Here is a 15,527-nt window from a genome sequence, read left to right as displayed (position 1 = left end):
TTCTCGCAGGCGTAATCGACGTGGCAGTTGAAATTTAACCGGTCATCGATCATTATGCCGACTTGCTTTAACTCCCGCTTTGAAGCTATGGCATGCTCTTCGACAATGATGGCTGCATTCTGTACCGCCTTGCAGTTGCTGATCAACACCAGCTCCGTTTTCTGGTGGGCAACGGACAATTTCTTCTCCTGCATCCAGTTTTCAATAATGTCTACTGCCTCCGAAGCAAGCGTCTCCACTACTAGTAGTGACTCTCCAACTACAACCAGCGTGATGTCGTCCGCAAATCCAACGATCTTAACGCCTGTCGGTAACTTCAGTGTCAGCACTCCGTTGTACATTGCGTTCCACAATGTCGGACCCAAAATGGATCCCTGTGGGACGCCCGCGCTTACCGGAGCGTTCATCTGTCCTGCGCTGGTATTGTAGCACAGGGTCCGGTTGTCGAAGTAGCTACTGAGAATCCTGCAGAGGTAGTCAGGAACCTTCATCTCGTGCAGCGCTGCAGCGATGGTTTCCCAGCTTGCGCTGTTGAATGCGTTCTTCACATCGATTGTGACGACGGCACAGAAGCGGTTACCCCGTCGCGTTTTCCTCCATGCTTTATCGGCAGTATCAACAACCGTTCGTATGGCATCTATCGATGATTTCCCTCTTCGAAATCCGAATTGCATCCCCGACAGTCCGTGCTCCCCTTCTGTAAATGGCGCCAGCCTGTTAAGGATGATGTTCTCCAGCAGCTTGCCGAGCGTATCCAGCAAACATATCAGCCGAAATGCACCTGGCTCGCCAGGAGGCTTGCCTGGCTTCGGTAACAGCACCAGTTTTTGCCTTTTCCACTGGGACTTAATTTCCTCCTTCAAAGCGGCTTTCGCGGCCCTCAGCACTACTCTGCGTTCTGCTCTCTCGCCGTTGGTTTTAGCTCGTTGCATCCGCCTCCTGGCTTGAGGCATTTTGCACGGAGGTCACGAAGCGCCTCACTCCACCAGTATGCCGGACGACGTCTGTTGTGCGGCTCGAACTTCCTTGGCATGGTTGTGTTGCACGCTCGCACCAGCGCTGCCGTTAATTCTTCCGGCCTCAAATTCGACCCCGGGTCTTCTCTTCTGAGAGCTTTGACGAAAAGCTCCTTGTTGAACTGCATCGTCTTCCACATTCGATCGCGAGGATGTCTGCCAGCTAATGTACTCCGTGGCCATACTCCAATGCTGTACCGGACTTCCTGGTGGTCGCTGTGAGTGTATCCGTCGCAAACTCTCCAGTTCATGTTTCGCATTAACACGGAACTACAGAAGGTGACGTCGATTATGGATTCTCGACCATTTCTTCGGTAGGTGCTGGTGCTTCCTTCGTTGGCCAAGTTCATGTCGAGCTTTGCTAGCGCTTCTAGCAAGGTACGCCCTTTTTGGTTGGCTGCCCCACTCAACCGCCCAAGCGTTAAAGTCACCGGCGATTACGACCGGTTTTCGGTCGGACAGCTCGTCGGTTAGCTCGTCTAGCATCTGTTTGAACCGTTCTATAGTCCATCGAGGGTGTGCGTAGCAGCTACAAACAAAAACTCCGTTAATTTTGGCAATCACGAAGCCTTCGTTTGCCTGAAACACAAGTTCCTGGATGGGGTACTTCCCCATCGTCCAAATGGCAGCTGTCTTCGCTTTGTCTGCGGTCCAGTTACCGTCTCCAACTGGTATGCGATACGGCTCAGAGAGGATAGCCACATCGCACTACGACTCCGTTACAGATTGCCACAGAAATTGTTGTGCTGTGTCACAGTGGTTGAGGTTTAATTGAGTTACCTCCACTTTGGTTTAGTACGTCTCGTCTAGGCCCTTCCGTCGCATGTCTGTTGCGGCTTTTGTCAGCACAGAACAGACATCTTTGCTCGTTTTTGCAGTCTTGCGCCTTGTGCTCTTCCTGACCGCACGACCTGCATAGCTTACTTCTGTCGATTCCTTTACAATTCCGCACCAGGTGGCCGTGTTCCAGGCACCTGTAGCACCCTCCCGGTCGTTGGGACAACCTCAGTGAGCATACTGAACAGCCGACTTTGTTTTTGCCAGTGGTCATCGCTTTGTTGGCTGCTTCTACTGGGAGTTTTCTCGACGCTGCCCGCGTTCCGAACGGTCCTCTTCTCAGGCGTACAAATATCCCCACACCTTCCAAATCGCATTGCTCCCGCATAACGATTATCACTTCCTCTTCGGTGGTAATCCCGTCCAGATCCTTGCATTGAATCGTCGCTTCGGTGCACATGGCTTTCACTTGAAGCTTTTGACCCATTACTCTCTCCGTTAGCTTTTTGTACGCTGAGCTTCTGTTTTTCGAGTCTTTTTTCAACTCGAAGATCATCTCTCCTGCCTGGGTTCGCCTTATCTTCTGGACGTCAGCACCAAACTCCTAGAGTTGCGGATCCGTCCTCATGGCCCGAAAAACTTCGGCGTACGTATCTTCGCTGGTTTTCACGATGATCGCTTCACCTTTCTTTCTCCTTCTGATAGGTTTTTTCGTTTTGGCGCCATTCTTTCTGTTTCTGTCCTTCCAGTTCCGGACCTCACGCCATGGGGTGTCTTCATTTCCGCCGGTAATCGCTTCGTTCACCGGTCTGGCATCCACATTCTTTTGTTTTTTTTGTGCGCTGCCAACCATTCGTCGCCAGGCGATGATCTGGTTCTCTTTGGGGTGGATGCTGGGGTAGTTTCCGTCCCAAATTGCTTTCACTTCGCCTTGGTACTTCTACCGGCAGGTGCTCCGGTTTTCGCGTGCTGCAGAACCGCTACCGCCAGAGCGTTCTTAGTAGCCGTCAACTCGGTTTCAGCGGCTTCCGCTCTCTGCATCAGTCGTTTCCAGTCTTTGATGGCTGACCCAAGGCTACCTTGGATTCTTGCCACGAGGTCCTTAATGTCCTTGTGCACGTTATGCCTCTTATCGACCAAGTCGCGGAGCTCGTCCGCTACAGTTTTCGCAGCGCCGACCTTCGATTGCTTCGGAAATTCCATGCGTGCCTCTGTGTGTGTGTGTGTGTGTGTTTTTTTTTTTTTTTCTAAACCATAGGGGGATAAATCTGCTCATCAGACACCCTAACAGGAAGGTTAGGGTAGTGTGGGGATGAGGCCGTCTTCTACAATGCCGGTAGAAGCCAGGACTACTCTCTCCTCGACCCACTAAAACACATTCCTATGGTCGCCAAACCCTACGTCTCTCCGGAACCACCAAGAAGGTATTGCTTCAGAGAGGGGCTAGTGCATATCGCACCCTCAAGGTTAGCTGCCGTAGCCTAGCAGCAACGAACATCGATGACTCGCTCTGGAGAGTCCATCACGATAGCATGCTGGCGCTTAGCCAGTTTCCCGAGTGTGTGTGTGTGTGTGTGTGTGTGTGTGTGTGTGTGTGTGTGTGTGTGTGTGTGTGTGTGTGTGTGTGTGTGTGTGTGTGTGTGTGTGTGTGGTGTATGTATGTGTGTGTATATGTGTTTTTTTTTTTTATTCTAGGAGTCCAAAAATCTTCTAAAGACGCTGTGTGGGATTCGAATGTGCGCCTACCCACTAAAAACACTCTCCTAGTTCACCTCCACCTTAAATTCCCCTCCGGTACCACCATGCAGTATTTCTTCGGAGGGGAGGCGTTTTGTGCCTTGTGCACCATCACCAATTTGTTATTCTACGCTTTTGTTGTTCTACTTTCCTAAGCTCTTTCGCTACCTTCATGCTGAGCCATTTAGCTCTTGCTATTAATTTGTTTAATTTCTAGCGTTTCACCGATCAGCGTGCAACATGCGTCATGCTGAGCCATTTAGCTCATGTTAGTGAATTTGTTATTTTCCTACTTTTGTCGCCATTCAGCGACACTTCAACTCCAGTCAGTGCACATTACAATTTGTTAATTTGTTAATTTGCAATTTGTTAATCTTCTACGTTTTTTCGCCATTAAGCGACTTACTTCGGCTCCTGTTAGTCCAAAACTATCAGTTCACCACGGTCGCTCGCTACTCGGATAGCCCCCGGCGGTGGACCCATCCTACTCCGACGAAGAGTTCCCCGGCGATGGAAGTTCTTCCGAACCGATCTTCCCGGGTCGGCGTCAAGGTCAGTCCTGAGATTCCGGTTGGAGACTGGCTTCCGGTTCAAAGGCGCCCCAACGACCGTTCCCCGGTGCTTTTCACGGCCTACTCTGTCTAGTCCCCGGCGGTGGACCTAGCCTACTCCGACGGAGAAAATCCCCGGCGACGGAAGTTCTCCCGAACGCGCAGTTCAATCACGACCGGCCAGGTGCCGAGGTCGACCCAGCGATTCCGGTTGGAGGTTGGCTTCCGGTTCACTGGCGCCCCGACGACCACAAACCAGTACTACGTCACGGTCTACTCGGTCTTGTCCCCGACGGTGGATCAAGCCTACTCCGATCGCGGTCAGAGATCCTCTGGTCTTCACGCCATTTCCTTTGCAGCTCGGACAGTATTCGCCTTACTACGCGGTCGACAGCGTTCCATTTCTCTTCTTCGCGGCACATTTCGCGGACGACATTGTCAGCTGTCATACCAGGCAAATCCCTGCGCGCTTCGTCGAATCTGGGACATTCGAAGACGACGTGTTCTGGTGTCTCTTCTTCGTTTCCGCACTCTGGACAGAGAGGCGAAGGTGCGTGACCAAACCGATGCAGATATTTCCGAAAGCAGCCGTGCCCGGACAGGAACTGCGTCAGATGAAAGTTCACCTCTCCATGCTTCCTGTTCACCCACTCAGATACATTCGGGATGAGCCGATGGGTCCACCTTCCATTTCCCGCATTGTCCCACTCTTGCTGCCACTTAGACAACGAATCCGTTCTAACGATGCTCCGCACGTTCCTTGTATTCCTTCGCTGATATGTGTGTATATGTGTGTGTGTGTGTGTGTGTGTGTGTGTGTGTGTGTGTGTGTGTGTGTGTGTGTGTGTGTGTGTGTGTGTGTGTGTGTGTGTGTGTGTTATTTTTTTCCAAACCATAGGGGGAAAAATCTGCTCAACAAACACCCTAACAGGAAGGTTAGGGTAGTGTGGGGTTTAGGCCGTCTTCTACAACAAAAGTAAAAGTCAGGACTACTCTATCCTCGACCCACTAAAACACATTCCTATGGTTAGCTGCGTAGAGTCCGTCACGGTAGCATGCTGGCGCTTAGCCAGTTTCCCGAGTGGACCTCGCCACTCCCTTTGTCCTCGGAAGGCGGGCAGGGTCAAGCCCGCCCGCGCCCAACTGCTTTGCAGACATCAAGAACTGATGCCCACGTGCAACCCGATCTGACCTGCTGAAGGCAAGGGTATCACTACCCTTCAGGCCCTATCAGCTGCATCAGAAAATTGCTGATAGCAGGGTCTTCACCTGCCCCGATCCTTGCCGGGGACCCCTGTCCAACCGCGGGCTCGAATCCAATCCAGTAGACCGACGCCACGACAGCACCGCTACCGGGACTTCCTCTCCGCGGCCACTTAATCGCTGTAAGGGTCGATCTCGAACGCAGGGCACCGGTATGACATACGAAGCCAACTTCGAACCCCTGGACCACCTCTTGTACTGCATCTGGACTAGCCATTCCGCGCCACCGCCTCTGTAGCTCCCAGACGATATGGGTGACAGCCGTTGAAACGGCGTTCCAGCCAAACTCATCCCTACACATCCTCTGGACCAAGTTGTCCGAGTTTGTGTCCTCTCCGCATGTGGCAAGCATGCGGTCACGCATTGTGCGAAAACGCGGGCACACGAACAAAACGTGTTCCGCCGTTTCCTCTAAACCATTGCACACTGGGCATTCGGGAGAATCCGCATGCCCGAAACGGTGTAGATACTGTCGAAAACAACCACGGTCTGTAAGGACCTGTGTCAGGTGGAATGTAACTTCCCTATGGCGCCTATTAATCCAACTATCTACCCTCGGTATCAACCTATGGGTCCACCTTCCTTTGGTGGAACTGTCCCACGCGCGCTGCCATTTGACCATAGAGGCCATCCAGGCAGTCCTGCGTATGCCTCTTGTGCCGCGCATTTCGAAGCACTCCATGTCCTCACTGATAAGAATGCTGATAGGCACCATACCGCAGAGAGCGTCGTGTGACACGGTACGGTACGCGCTCGCAACCCTCAGGCACATAAGCCTGTAAGTACTTTCCCGCTTCCGTCGGTAGCATTTAGTACTTAGCGCGGTGCCCCACGCCGGGCCGCCATACCTAAGTATGGACGTAGCAACACTAGCCAGAAGCTTGCGTTTACTGGCGTACACCGCAGAGCTATTGGACATCATCCGGGACAGTGCCGCAATAGCTGTGGAGGCTCTTTTACAGGCATAATCGACGTAGTTACCGAAGGTAAGCTTATCGTTGATCATCACGCCCAAGTGTTTGACGGAGCGCTTTGACAGGATAGTGCACTCTCCTACACTGATCTCCGTCTGCTGCTCCGACTTCCGGTTGTTAACAACCGTCACCTCTGTCTTGTGGTGAGCCAGCTCCAGTTTCCTGGACCGCAACCACGCCTCCACAACCTTGATCGAGTGGTTGGTAGTCATCTTTACCTCCTCGATCGTTTCACCGTAGACTTCGAGCGTAATGTCGGCGGCAAATCAGACAATCACCACTCCCACTGGGTACTCTAACCTCAACGCCTCGTCGTACATGACATTCCACAACACCGGACCCAGGATGAAACCTTGCGGGACTCCTGAGGTTATGTGAAAGCACTTCCGATCCACCTCCGTGTCGTAGACTAGTACACGATTCTGAAAGTAACCCCAGACGCAAGAGCGCATCGGTAATAGCAGCCCAGCTGGCGCTATTAAAAAAGACATTACACCGTCTTCGGCCAGACGCCGCACAGACTGAACATTACTTACATTAGACAACGGACAACACATATAACGCCCAGTGGCCCAGTGGAGAATTTTTCGTTTGACGAAAAGTCTTCCCCAACTGAAGCGGGAATCGAACTCACACTCCGAGGCTTACAAGACACCTAAACGACTGACGCCGCTAACCGCTCGGCCACGAAGCCCCCTCCCCCAACGCATTCCTTACATCCAGAGTCACTACCGCGCAAAAGCGAATTCCCCTCCTCTTAGGCTCGAGTGCTTTCTCGGCGGTTTATGTAACCGACAAGGTAGCGTCTACGGTGGACCTCCCATTCCAGAAGCCGTATTGGTTGCTCGAAAGACCATTTTCGCCCTCAGTGAACCTCAACATTCTATTGAGGATGATTTTTGCGAGCACCTTCCCCGCCGTGTCAATCAAGAATATTGGTCTATATGCCGACGGGTCTCCGGGTGGTTTCCCGCCTTTGGCAATAGTACCAGGCTCTGCCTCTATCAAGCTTCTGGGAACACTCCCTCGTCCAGGCATTTCTACATAGCAGACCTGAACATCTCGGGAGCCTCTGCAATAGCTACTTTTAAGGCCAGGTTCGGAACTCCGTCCGGACCGGGGGCCTTACCTACGCTAAGGGACTCAACTATCCCCGCAAGTTCCACATCGGTGACCCTCTCCTCATCACCAGCCCCAGTCCCCGGCTCGGCTGTCCTACGAAAGGAGGCCAAGGAGTAGGATCATACCGCGGAAAAAGTCCACCAATGATCCCCTCCAACATCTCTGGATATTGCTCTGTATGAGCCATCACACCTCTCGTCTTGGCCATAACGATCCTGTAGGCGTCACCCCATGGGTTCGTATTGGCACTCTGACAGAGACCCTCAAAGCAGGCCTTTTTGCTTGCTCTTATCTCGGTCTTAAGCGCGCCTTTTGCAGCGGCGAACACCACCCGCCGTTCGTTTCGCTCTTCCTCTGATCGTGCTCGCTGCATTCGCCGCCTAGCCCGTAGGCAGGCGCGGCGCAGGTCCGCAATCGCGTCGAACCACCAGTAAGCCGGTGGCCTCCCATTTCTAGGGTGGACTCGCCTAGGCATGGTCGCATCACACGCACGTGAGAGCACCGCTACCAGCTCGTCACCGTCTAAACCGATTAAGTTTCACTCACGGAGCAGCGCCTCCCTAAATACCTCTTCGTCGAAGTATGATGTCTCCCACCTGCGAGGGCTTGGCCCATTCCACAGCCCAGGCATTAAAGTCACCCGCTATTACCACCGGCCTTCGCCCTGTTAGCACGGTCGTTAAGCGGTCCAGCATTTGCGTGAACCGCTCGATCGGCCACCACGGAGGCGCATAACAGCTACAGAAGAAGACCCCGTTTACTTTGGCGACCACGAAGCCCTCATAGGTAGTAGACACCAACTCCTGCACGGGGTATTTACCCGTCGTCCATATCGCCGCCATTTTCCTGGTCCCATCCGAGACCCAGTTGCCGTTGCCGGCGGGTACTCGGTATGGGTCCGATATGATGGCGATATCCGTCTCCCACTCAGAAACCGCCTGACAAAGCAGTTGCTGAGCCGCATCACAGTGGTTCAGGTTCAGCTGCGTTACCTGCACTGTGATTTGTTGTTCACTGCGGCTTTCTTGAAGGCCGGGCACCCAGGACCACCCATCGGATGTCTGTTTTTCGAGGTTTTCCCGGCATAGATCATGCAGATGGGCGGACTCGTGCAGCTTTGGGCCTTATGACCTTCAGCGCCGCATTGCCTGCACAGTTTGCGTCTGTCGGGTCCTTTGCATCCCCACGTGTCCTGGTTCCAGACACCTGAAGCAAACCTCTGGTGGCTCGTGGAATGTCAGGTGACATACACACCAGCCCACATTATGGCATTATTGGGGTTAGGATATCTTAAACTGTTTATTGACCGCCATTGCCCCACGGGAATCCTGTTTCTAAACGATAATTTCGAAGTAATCCGAGTCTGGTCAGATACTTTCTGCTAGTGCAGGTTTAGGATGATTGAGGCCCATATTGCTGCTGGCTCACCTAAAATGCCATGCATTCTATTGCATAAAAACATGTGCACGGAAATCCGGATTTTCCGGCACCCACGGTCATCGGACCGGTTAAACCGAATACTCTCCTGATAGATTAGGGTAGGTAATCAAACTTTGAACCAAATTGTGGCTTTCTGAAGCAGTGCAAAATTTAAGTGATTTTTTCTCCCACATGGAAATAATTTACTACGGCAAAATCGTATGTACATGAAAGCCACAGGTATAAGCTTTCTGTTAAATGGTAAAAAGTTTGTATTTGCACCGAATTTCATTGAAATATTTGATTTTTCATCAACATTGATTTTAATCTTAATTTGAACCATCGTAATCATAATTTGAACCAATTTTAATCTTAATTTGAACTACTGGCGGCAGCAGCTCGAGCAACTCACAAAACAGCCAATTCCATGCTAAACAATGAAAAATCACATGAATCTGCCAATTCTCATACTTATTTTTCATTAGGCAGTGGAATCTCAACTCAGAATGTTCGAAATTATTTAGGAATTTGGAAACTAAATTCGGATTTTTTCATCCCCCAAGAGTAAACAAAGCAACCACTAGCGCAATCTACAGGCCAACACAAGAAGCTCACCCCCGTTTACTAGTTCAAATATAGATTACAAATGGTTCAACTTAAGATAACATTCTTCAAGTAAGAATCACTTAAATTTGATAATTTCATGACAAATAATGCAGAATATTATTCGGTTGGTCGATTCTACGATGAATAAGCTTTCATTTGACGTGTTCACATATTGCGTGTGATATAATGCATGAGCTGTACGAGTGCACCGAAAATGTGCTTTCTCTTGGGGGAAATGGGTGAAATCACAGTGATTTTTCAATTGTCTGTTTTCCATGACAAAAACGCTTTTTTCAATGCTTTTAAAGTCCATGTTATCAGGTTATATTACGGAAAGCTGTTTAACATCTTTTTCGGGACAATATTTGCCTGAAAAGTACGTCGTTTTAATGATTTTTGAAATGGTTCAAATTAAGATTACAATTTGACTAGTTCAAAGTTTGATTTCTTACCCTATGAGTTTCTGAGTTGAATGAGAAAAAAAAAAAAATCGATGGACATTTGGGGGCTGTCCATTTATTACGTAAGGGAAATTTTACGATTTTTCGACACCCCCTCCCCCCATTGTAAGATTTTTTGTATGAGAATCCAAATATGTTTGTATGGCTCGTAAGATTTCTCGAACCCCCCCTCCCCCCAAAAACCATTACGTAATTAATGGACAGCCCCTTGACGGAGATACTATCATTTCAATTTCGTGGGTACCTGGGTTCCCTGCCGACGGGTGTTATTTTTGCTGGTCACAATGCCGATTTGGCCAAACGTCCGTATACCATATGTTTTAAACCTGTGAAATATTTCACGTTGCTTTCAAATAACTCAAACGTACCTGAATTTGTTGAGCTCCGAGAATCTGTTACATCAGGTGTAGCGTCACTCTGCGTTATATGTTGAAGTAGATTTTCCGCAACGTTGCAATCATGCTTCGTTATTTCTTTAGGTTTTCCACAAAAATCTCGTAGTTGAAAATGTGTCAACACCTAAAATGAAGAAGTATGTATTCGGAGGTATAAAGGGAAAAAAATAAAATAATACCTGGCCTGTTTGTTTCAAAAGTTGATGGAGTTTGATTACCAATGTAGCTAAAGATATCCAATCTATATGCGAAAGTTTAATACTTTCAATATCAGTAACATCTTCAATGCGGTTGTCAGAGTGAGGGACTAATTCAACATATTGGTCGCTATTAAGATAGTTTGATGAATCTTTCGTACCATCGTCACCAGCGCATATCAATGGCAAATTTTCATTGAGAAGGTTTTCCATAAATTGACGGCTTGATGCAAATCTGTAGTTTATTTCTTTTAACACACGAAATGCTCTGTCATAGTTTTTGTCCATATTATGGCAATATGAAGCCCATGACCATGACTCAATTATGTTCTCAGACAGCAAAAACAATCGTAGCATACCATCTAAACTTGGCCAGTGATTCGGGTTGCGTTCAAGGCATTTTTCATAGTACAGCTTGGCGACCGGAATTTGCCCATTCTTAAGAGCTAATTCGGCGAGCGAGCACATTGTATAAACATCGTTGTCATCTAGTTCAATTGCTTGAGTTAAGAAGTCTAACGCTAAGCTGATTTTACCGCTTTCTTGATAGAGCATGCCTATATTACGATAGCAATTATACTTAACCAACATTAATCTGCTTTCCTGGTCATTATCCAGCTGCTGAAATGTAAAAAAAAAAACAGTAACTTGTAAATCCTGAAATTATATTACCAATTTGTATTTATTTTATACACTCCCGATGAAAAGTTTGGGGTCACCCCCTCAAAGACATGTCATTTTTTTGGCCCATATCTTCGTCAATTTGCGTCCGATTTCAAAACTCTAGGTCGCATTCAAAAGATAATAAGTCAAAGTAACTTTAAACATGATTTGGGTGAAACTTTTACAAAAATATTTGTATGTAAACTTAATTCAATGATGCCATTTTTTTTAAATGAATATAAATTAAAATTGAATGAAAAATGACAAAGATATCAACAAATCACTTTTCCATGTTTTATGATAGTGACCCCAAACTATTAAACGATACATCATTTTGTGGGGTGACACCAAACTTTTGGTCGATGATATTAAGAGTTAATTCACTTAAAAACTGTTTTTTTCTAGATTTTTAAACTTAGTTTGGCATAAACCTAATAGAAAAAAGGTTATTTTACCGCTCTCATCTTAAAATTTGGTCGACCCAATTTCCACCCGCATAGTTGTATACAGTACACGCACCTTCTCGATTCTATAACATTCCCCAGAAAACCAATCCCCAGAATTCCATTCCCCTGAAAACCATTTCCCAGAATGTACCCTTTCCCAGAAATCCATTCCCCAGAATGCACCATTCCGCAGAATGTACCATTCCGCGGAAAAGCTGAATATGCTCTGCTAAAAAACATAATTCGACACACAAACAGTACAATGTTGACCAAAATGGTATGTTATTGACCAATCCAAATTCCTTAGTGGTAGTGGTTTGTGTTCAGATTTCCCGTGAAAGAACTTTGTAAACATCTTTTGTTCTCACGTATATGGATAGGCTTGCAGTAAGTTTCGTGAGACTTTTTTTGGACAACTCAATATACAAGGATTTTAACATTATAGTGTTTTTACGCGCAACTATCTATTTCTTATACGATATATGTAACAAATTAAGGTAATTGATGTATAGACTATAGATACATACATATCAAAAAAAAAAAAAATTACAATGGTTCAAACCTGAGACATTTTTTCAAGGAATTTGCAATGTATTTCTCATTTAGCTCAAATCATTGCTACTAAACAATCAATTTCTAATAGGACTTCCCGTGAATTCTCTGTTTTAACATTTTTGTGGAGCCTTGGCAGGGATGTAATGCAGCTAATCAGAAAATGAAATAGTTATAAAAAAGTTCATTTTATAAAGAAATAGTCATTTTTGTGATAGAAATCACTTATTTTAAATGAAATTGCCTACCTTTAGGCGTTTAAGGGGGAAATTTCAAAAAATTTTAAAGTAATAAATTCACTAGTTGTAAGATTTTAAACGCGTTATTCGGTTTCAGAAGAGCAAAATTAAGCGGTGAAGGAAATTTTCCTTTCCAACCGATGCTTAATTGTATACTGATCAATTTCGCCCCAAAGTGGCATTTCCAATATTTTGATATTTGAAGTTATTTAACTATAAGTTTAAATTTGTTAACCAAAATTCTGTCACATGGTTCCATGGAGATCCACTGGGTACTGGTTTTACAGAAATTCTATTGGCAATATTTGAACAGGCACTGCTGTTATCCGCAAAAGTTGTTTTAAAGTGATCAATTTGACCCCGGATTACGGTACCTCAAATGTTATTCGCTAGGATCGTAGCTTTGGACCTATAGTTTCAGAATCTGTGCGGTTTAAAATAATTCATCTTGGGTTTTTTGATATATTTGATTTTTTTCATGTTTTTCCATACAAATGTCGAAAAAAGTCATTTTAAGGTCAATTTCGTCCCATATAAAAATGTATGGGAAAAAAACCCAAGATGGATTATTTTAAACCACACATTTTCTGAATCTAGAGGTCCAAAAATATGGTTCTAGCGAATAAATTTTGAGGTACATTCAGTTTTCATAATACTTCCCTTTGGACATAGCGTGGCACATTGGCTGCATTCGGCAGCGACTGACAGTTCTTTGACGTCTGTCAGTTGATGCAGTTATCGAATTTCATTCGGTAAGTGGAACGTAAACATGTTGCAGTTATCGACCGTCTACTGTATTCGGCGCACTATTTCTTCAATGTATGCTGAATAAGTACTCTGAAGACACCAAGTCGATTGGATGCAATCGCGCACTTTTATTTGCATTTTCGCACTTGAAAACTAGTGCGATAGTCCAGTGGTGAACTAAATGCGCTATATTGATTGGGACACCATTCCTCAGTATAAAGTTATTAAATATCTCAAGGATTTACAGAAGATGGATCATTAGATTCGGAAATGTAACTCTTCCGCTTGTAACGAGCCAATAGCAGCTCAGATAAATAAGTTCAAATTTTCAAATATCCAACAGCCAATCAGAATTCAATCATCTAAGTTAACCCACAACCAATCAAAAAAGTTTGGATGGTAAGTAGCCAAACTCACAAGCCCCCGCGCAACTATATAAGTTGGGGCAAATACGCGCTCTTCATCGAGTATATCTATAGCAGTTGCTCCAAATAAAGAATAAAGAATAAAGAACACAGTGTATAAACCGCATTTAGTTCACTACTGGACTGCGAACTGCGACTTTATAAGTGCGAGAACGTAAATAAAAGTGCGCGATTGCATCAAATCAGGTTGATGTCTTCGGCGCACTATTTCTTCAATCTATGGAGAACAAGTGCTCTGAAGACACCGAGTTGATTTGATGCAATCGCGCACTTTTATTAGCGTTTTCGCACTCGTGAAAACTAGTGCGATAGTCCAGTGGTGAACTAAATGGGCTATAATATCTAAAATAGCAGAGTGAGCTCCCTACCCCATCCCAACCACAAACCAGCTAGCCTAGGAGCAAAGCCCCACCGAGGAAGCCAATTGTCGTAGCCAGACAATCCTACCTACGACTGCACAGAGCACAAGGTAGCACCACTAGCCCAATGAGAGTATATTACAGGTGAGGAAGAAGAAGAGATGGCTATGTATTAGTAAGCAAAGAAAAATGTAAACACAAATAGTGACGTCACTATTTGACACGCGTTCTTATGGGAGCTCGCTTTGCTTGTAGTAGTGACATGTTTTGCACCAAACACGGATCTCACGCACACAAAGCATCTCTTCCACACCTCCATTATACTCTCATTGCCACTAGCCAGTAGGTGCTGGACCGCCAACCAAGCTGTTTAGCTGGTATCCCGACCTTTGCTCGAAGGTGCGCGGGCTTTTGGATAGACGCTAACGGGCTTTGGCTGCTCCAGTGGTTCCGCATGACCTCCTTTGCATTGTTAAATGTCCAAACCAAATTAAGTGTACAAAGTAACCTAGAAGTACCTTAAAACAAGTGTTTGTGATAAGCCGTAAAACCGATCACCTCCGCTGGTAGTCGGTTTTAGTGAGGGTATCGAAGCCGCCTGCAGCAACCGGCAGCAGTGACCCGTCAGCAGATCCAGATTGCGACGTGGGACCGCTGTGGCTGAGGCCGAAGAAAATGTGTGCACACTGAGAAAAACACTGACGAACATTTGTCTTGCGCGTGAGTTGTGCTAGCAATCTAAGCAGAAAAATTAGGGTAAGTCAATTTTTCCTAATACGGCCGATTTTGAAGATGTTTCTGAAGAATAGGTTATTAAAATTTAAACTGATTTTAAGTAAATAGTTATTTCAAACTGATTTTTAAGTAAATAGTGTTAAAATGAGTTTGTGTTTTTTTCATTTGAATTTTGTTTGCTTTCCTAAAAATTCTGTGCGATCCCACGACTTGCCGCAGAGCTAAAACTTTTTGAAAAGTGGAGTTCTGCATCAGGTCTCGGCCTGATTGGCGCTTAAGCTAAACTTTAAGCAACGGAATCAATCAAGATTCGCGTCGAAATAGTTATTTTATTTTCTTAAATTGTGATCTATCAAGCGAAAACGTTACACGCTGAGCGGCACAAAAGAGCAAACAACTTTGTCCAATACATTATCTCTATCTAAATGCTCAGGATCATTTATGTGATGTATAAAGTTTTAGTATACTTGTACAATTTTTTATTCCCCCCATCTCCCTTATAGAAGCATGATTTTTAACTATGTAATAGACCCATAATTGTAGGGGAGTATACATACGCTTCCTAAAATACTATGTACATCTTTTCTAGATACTCCATAAGCAAACATTGCAGAAAACACCATCTCCTTGTGCTCTCTACTAGTGTATTTAGTAGTACATAAATTACGAGATCAGCCAGTCTACGCTCGATGGGATAACCTTGCCAAAGGCACAGACTCTTCGGTTTATTAAATACCGTTAGAGTTGCTTACTAATCTCATATTATTGTACGTCGATTTGCTAACTGAACACGACGAATCAGAACCGTCGTTTTTGGAATCGCCGTTCGAATCGCCGTTGGAA

The 15,527-nt window shown here is 46.1% G+C and overlaps 2 protein-coding genes across 2 annotated transcripts in view; one reads left to right on the top strand and one right to left on the bottom strand.

Moving 5' to 3' along the window:
* LOC134292216 (uncharacterized) overlaps nt 1-15,527 on the top strand; it is a 352,332-nt gene that overhangs the window by 112,359 nt on the left and 224,446 nt on the right. The gene's annotated exons all lie outside the window — the stretch shown is intronic.
* Nucleotides 1-15,527, bottom strand: part of LOC109416430 (uncharacterized) — a 188,738-nt gene that overhangs the window by 102,560 nt on the left and 70,651 nt on the right. Inside the window, exons 3-4 of the mRNA XM_062861194.1 lie at nt 10,501-11,139; nt 10,295-10,445 (exon numbers count right to left, since the gene is read on the bottom strand). Coding sequence (XP_062717178.1) covers nt 10,295-10,445; nt 10,501-11,139 — 790 coding nt within the window. The remainder of the gene's footprint in view (nt 1-10,294; nt 10,446-10,500; nt 11,140-15,527) is intronic.

Source organism: Aedes albopictus, chromosome 3 (assembly GCF_035046485.1).
Source record: "Aedes albopictus strain Foshan chromosome 3, AalbF5, whole genome shotgun sequence".
Lineage (NCBI taxonomy): Eukaryota > Metazoa > Arthropoda > Insecta > Diptera > Culicidae > Aedes > Aedes albopictus.
Note: the sequence above shows the minus strand (reverse complement) of the source record. Positions and strands in the feature narration are given on the sequence as shown.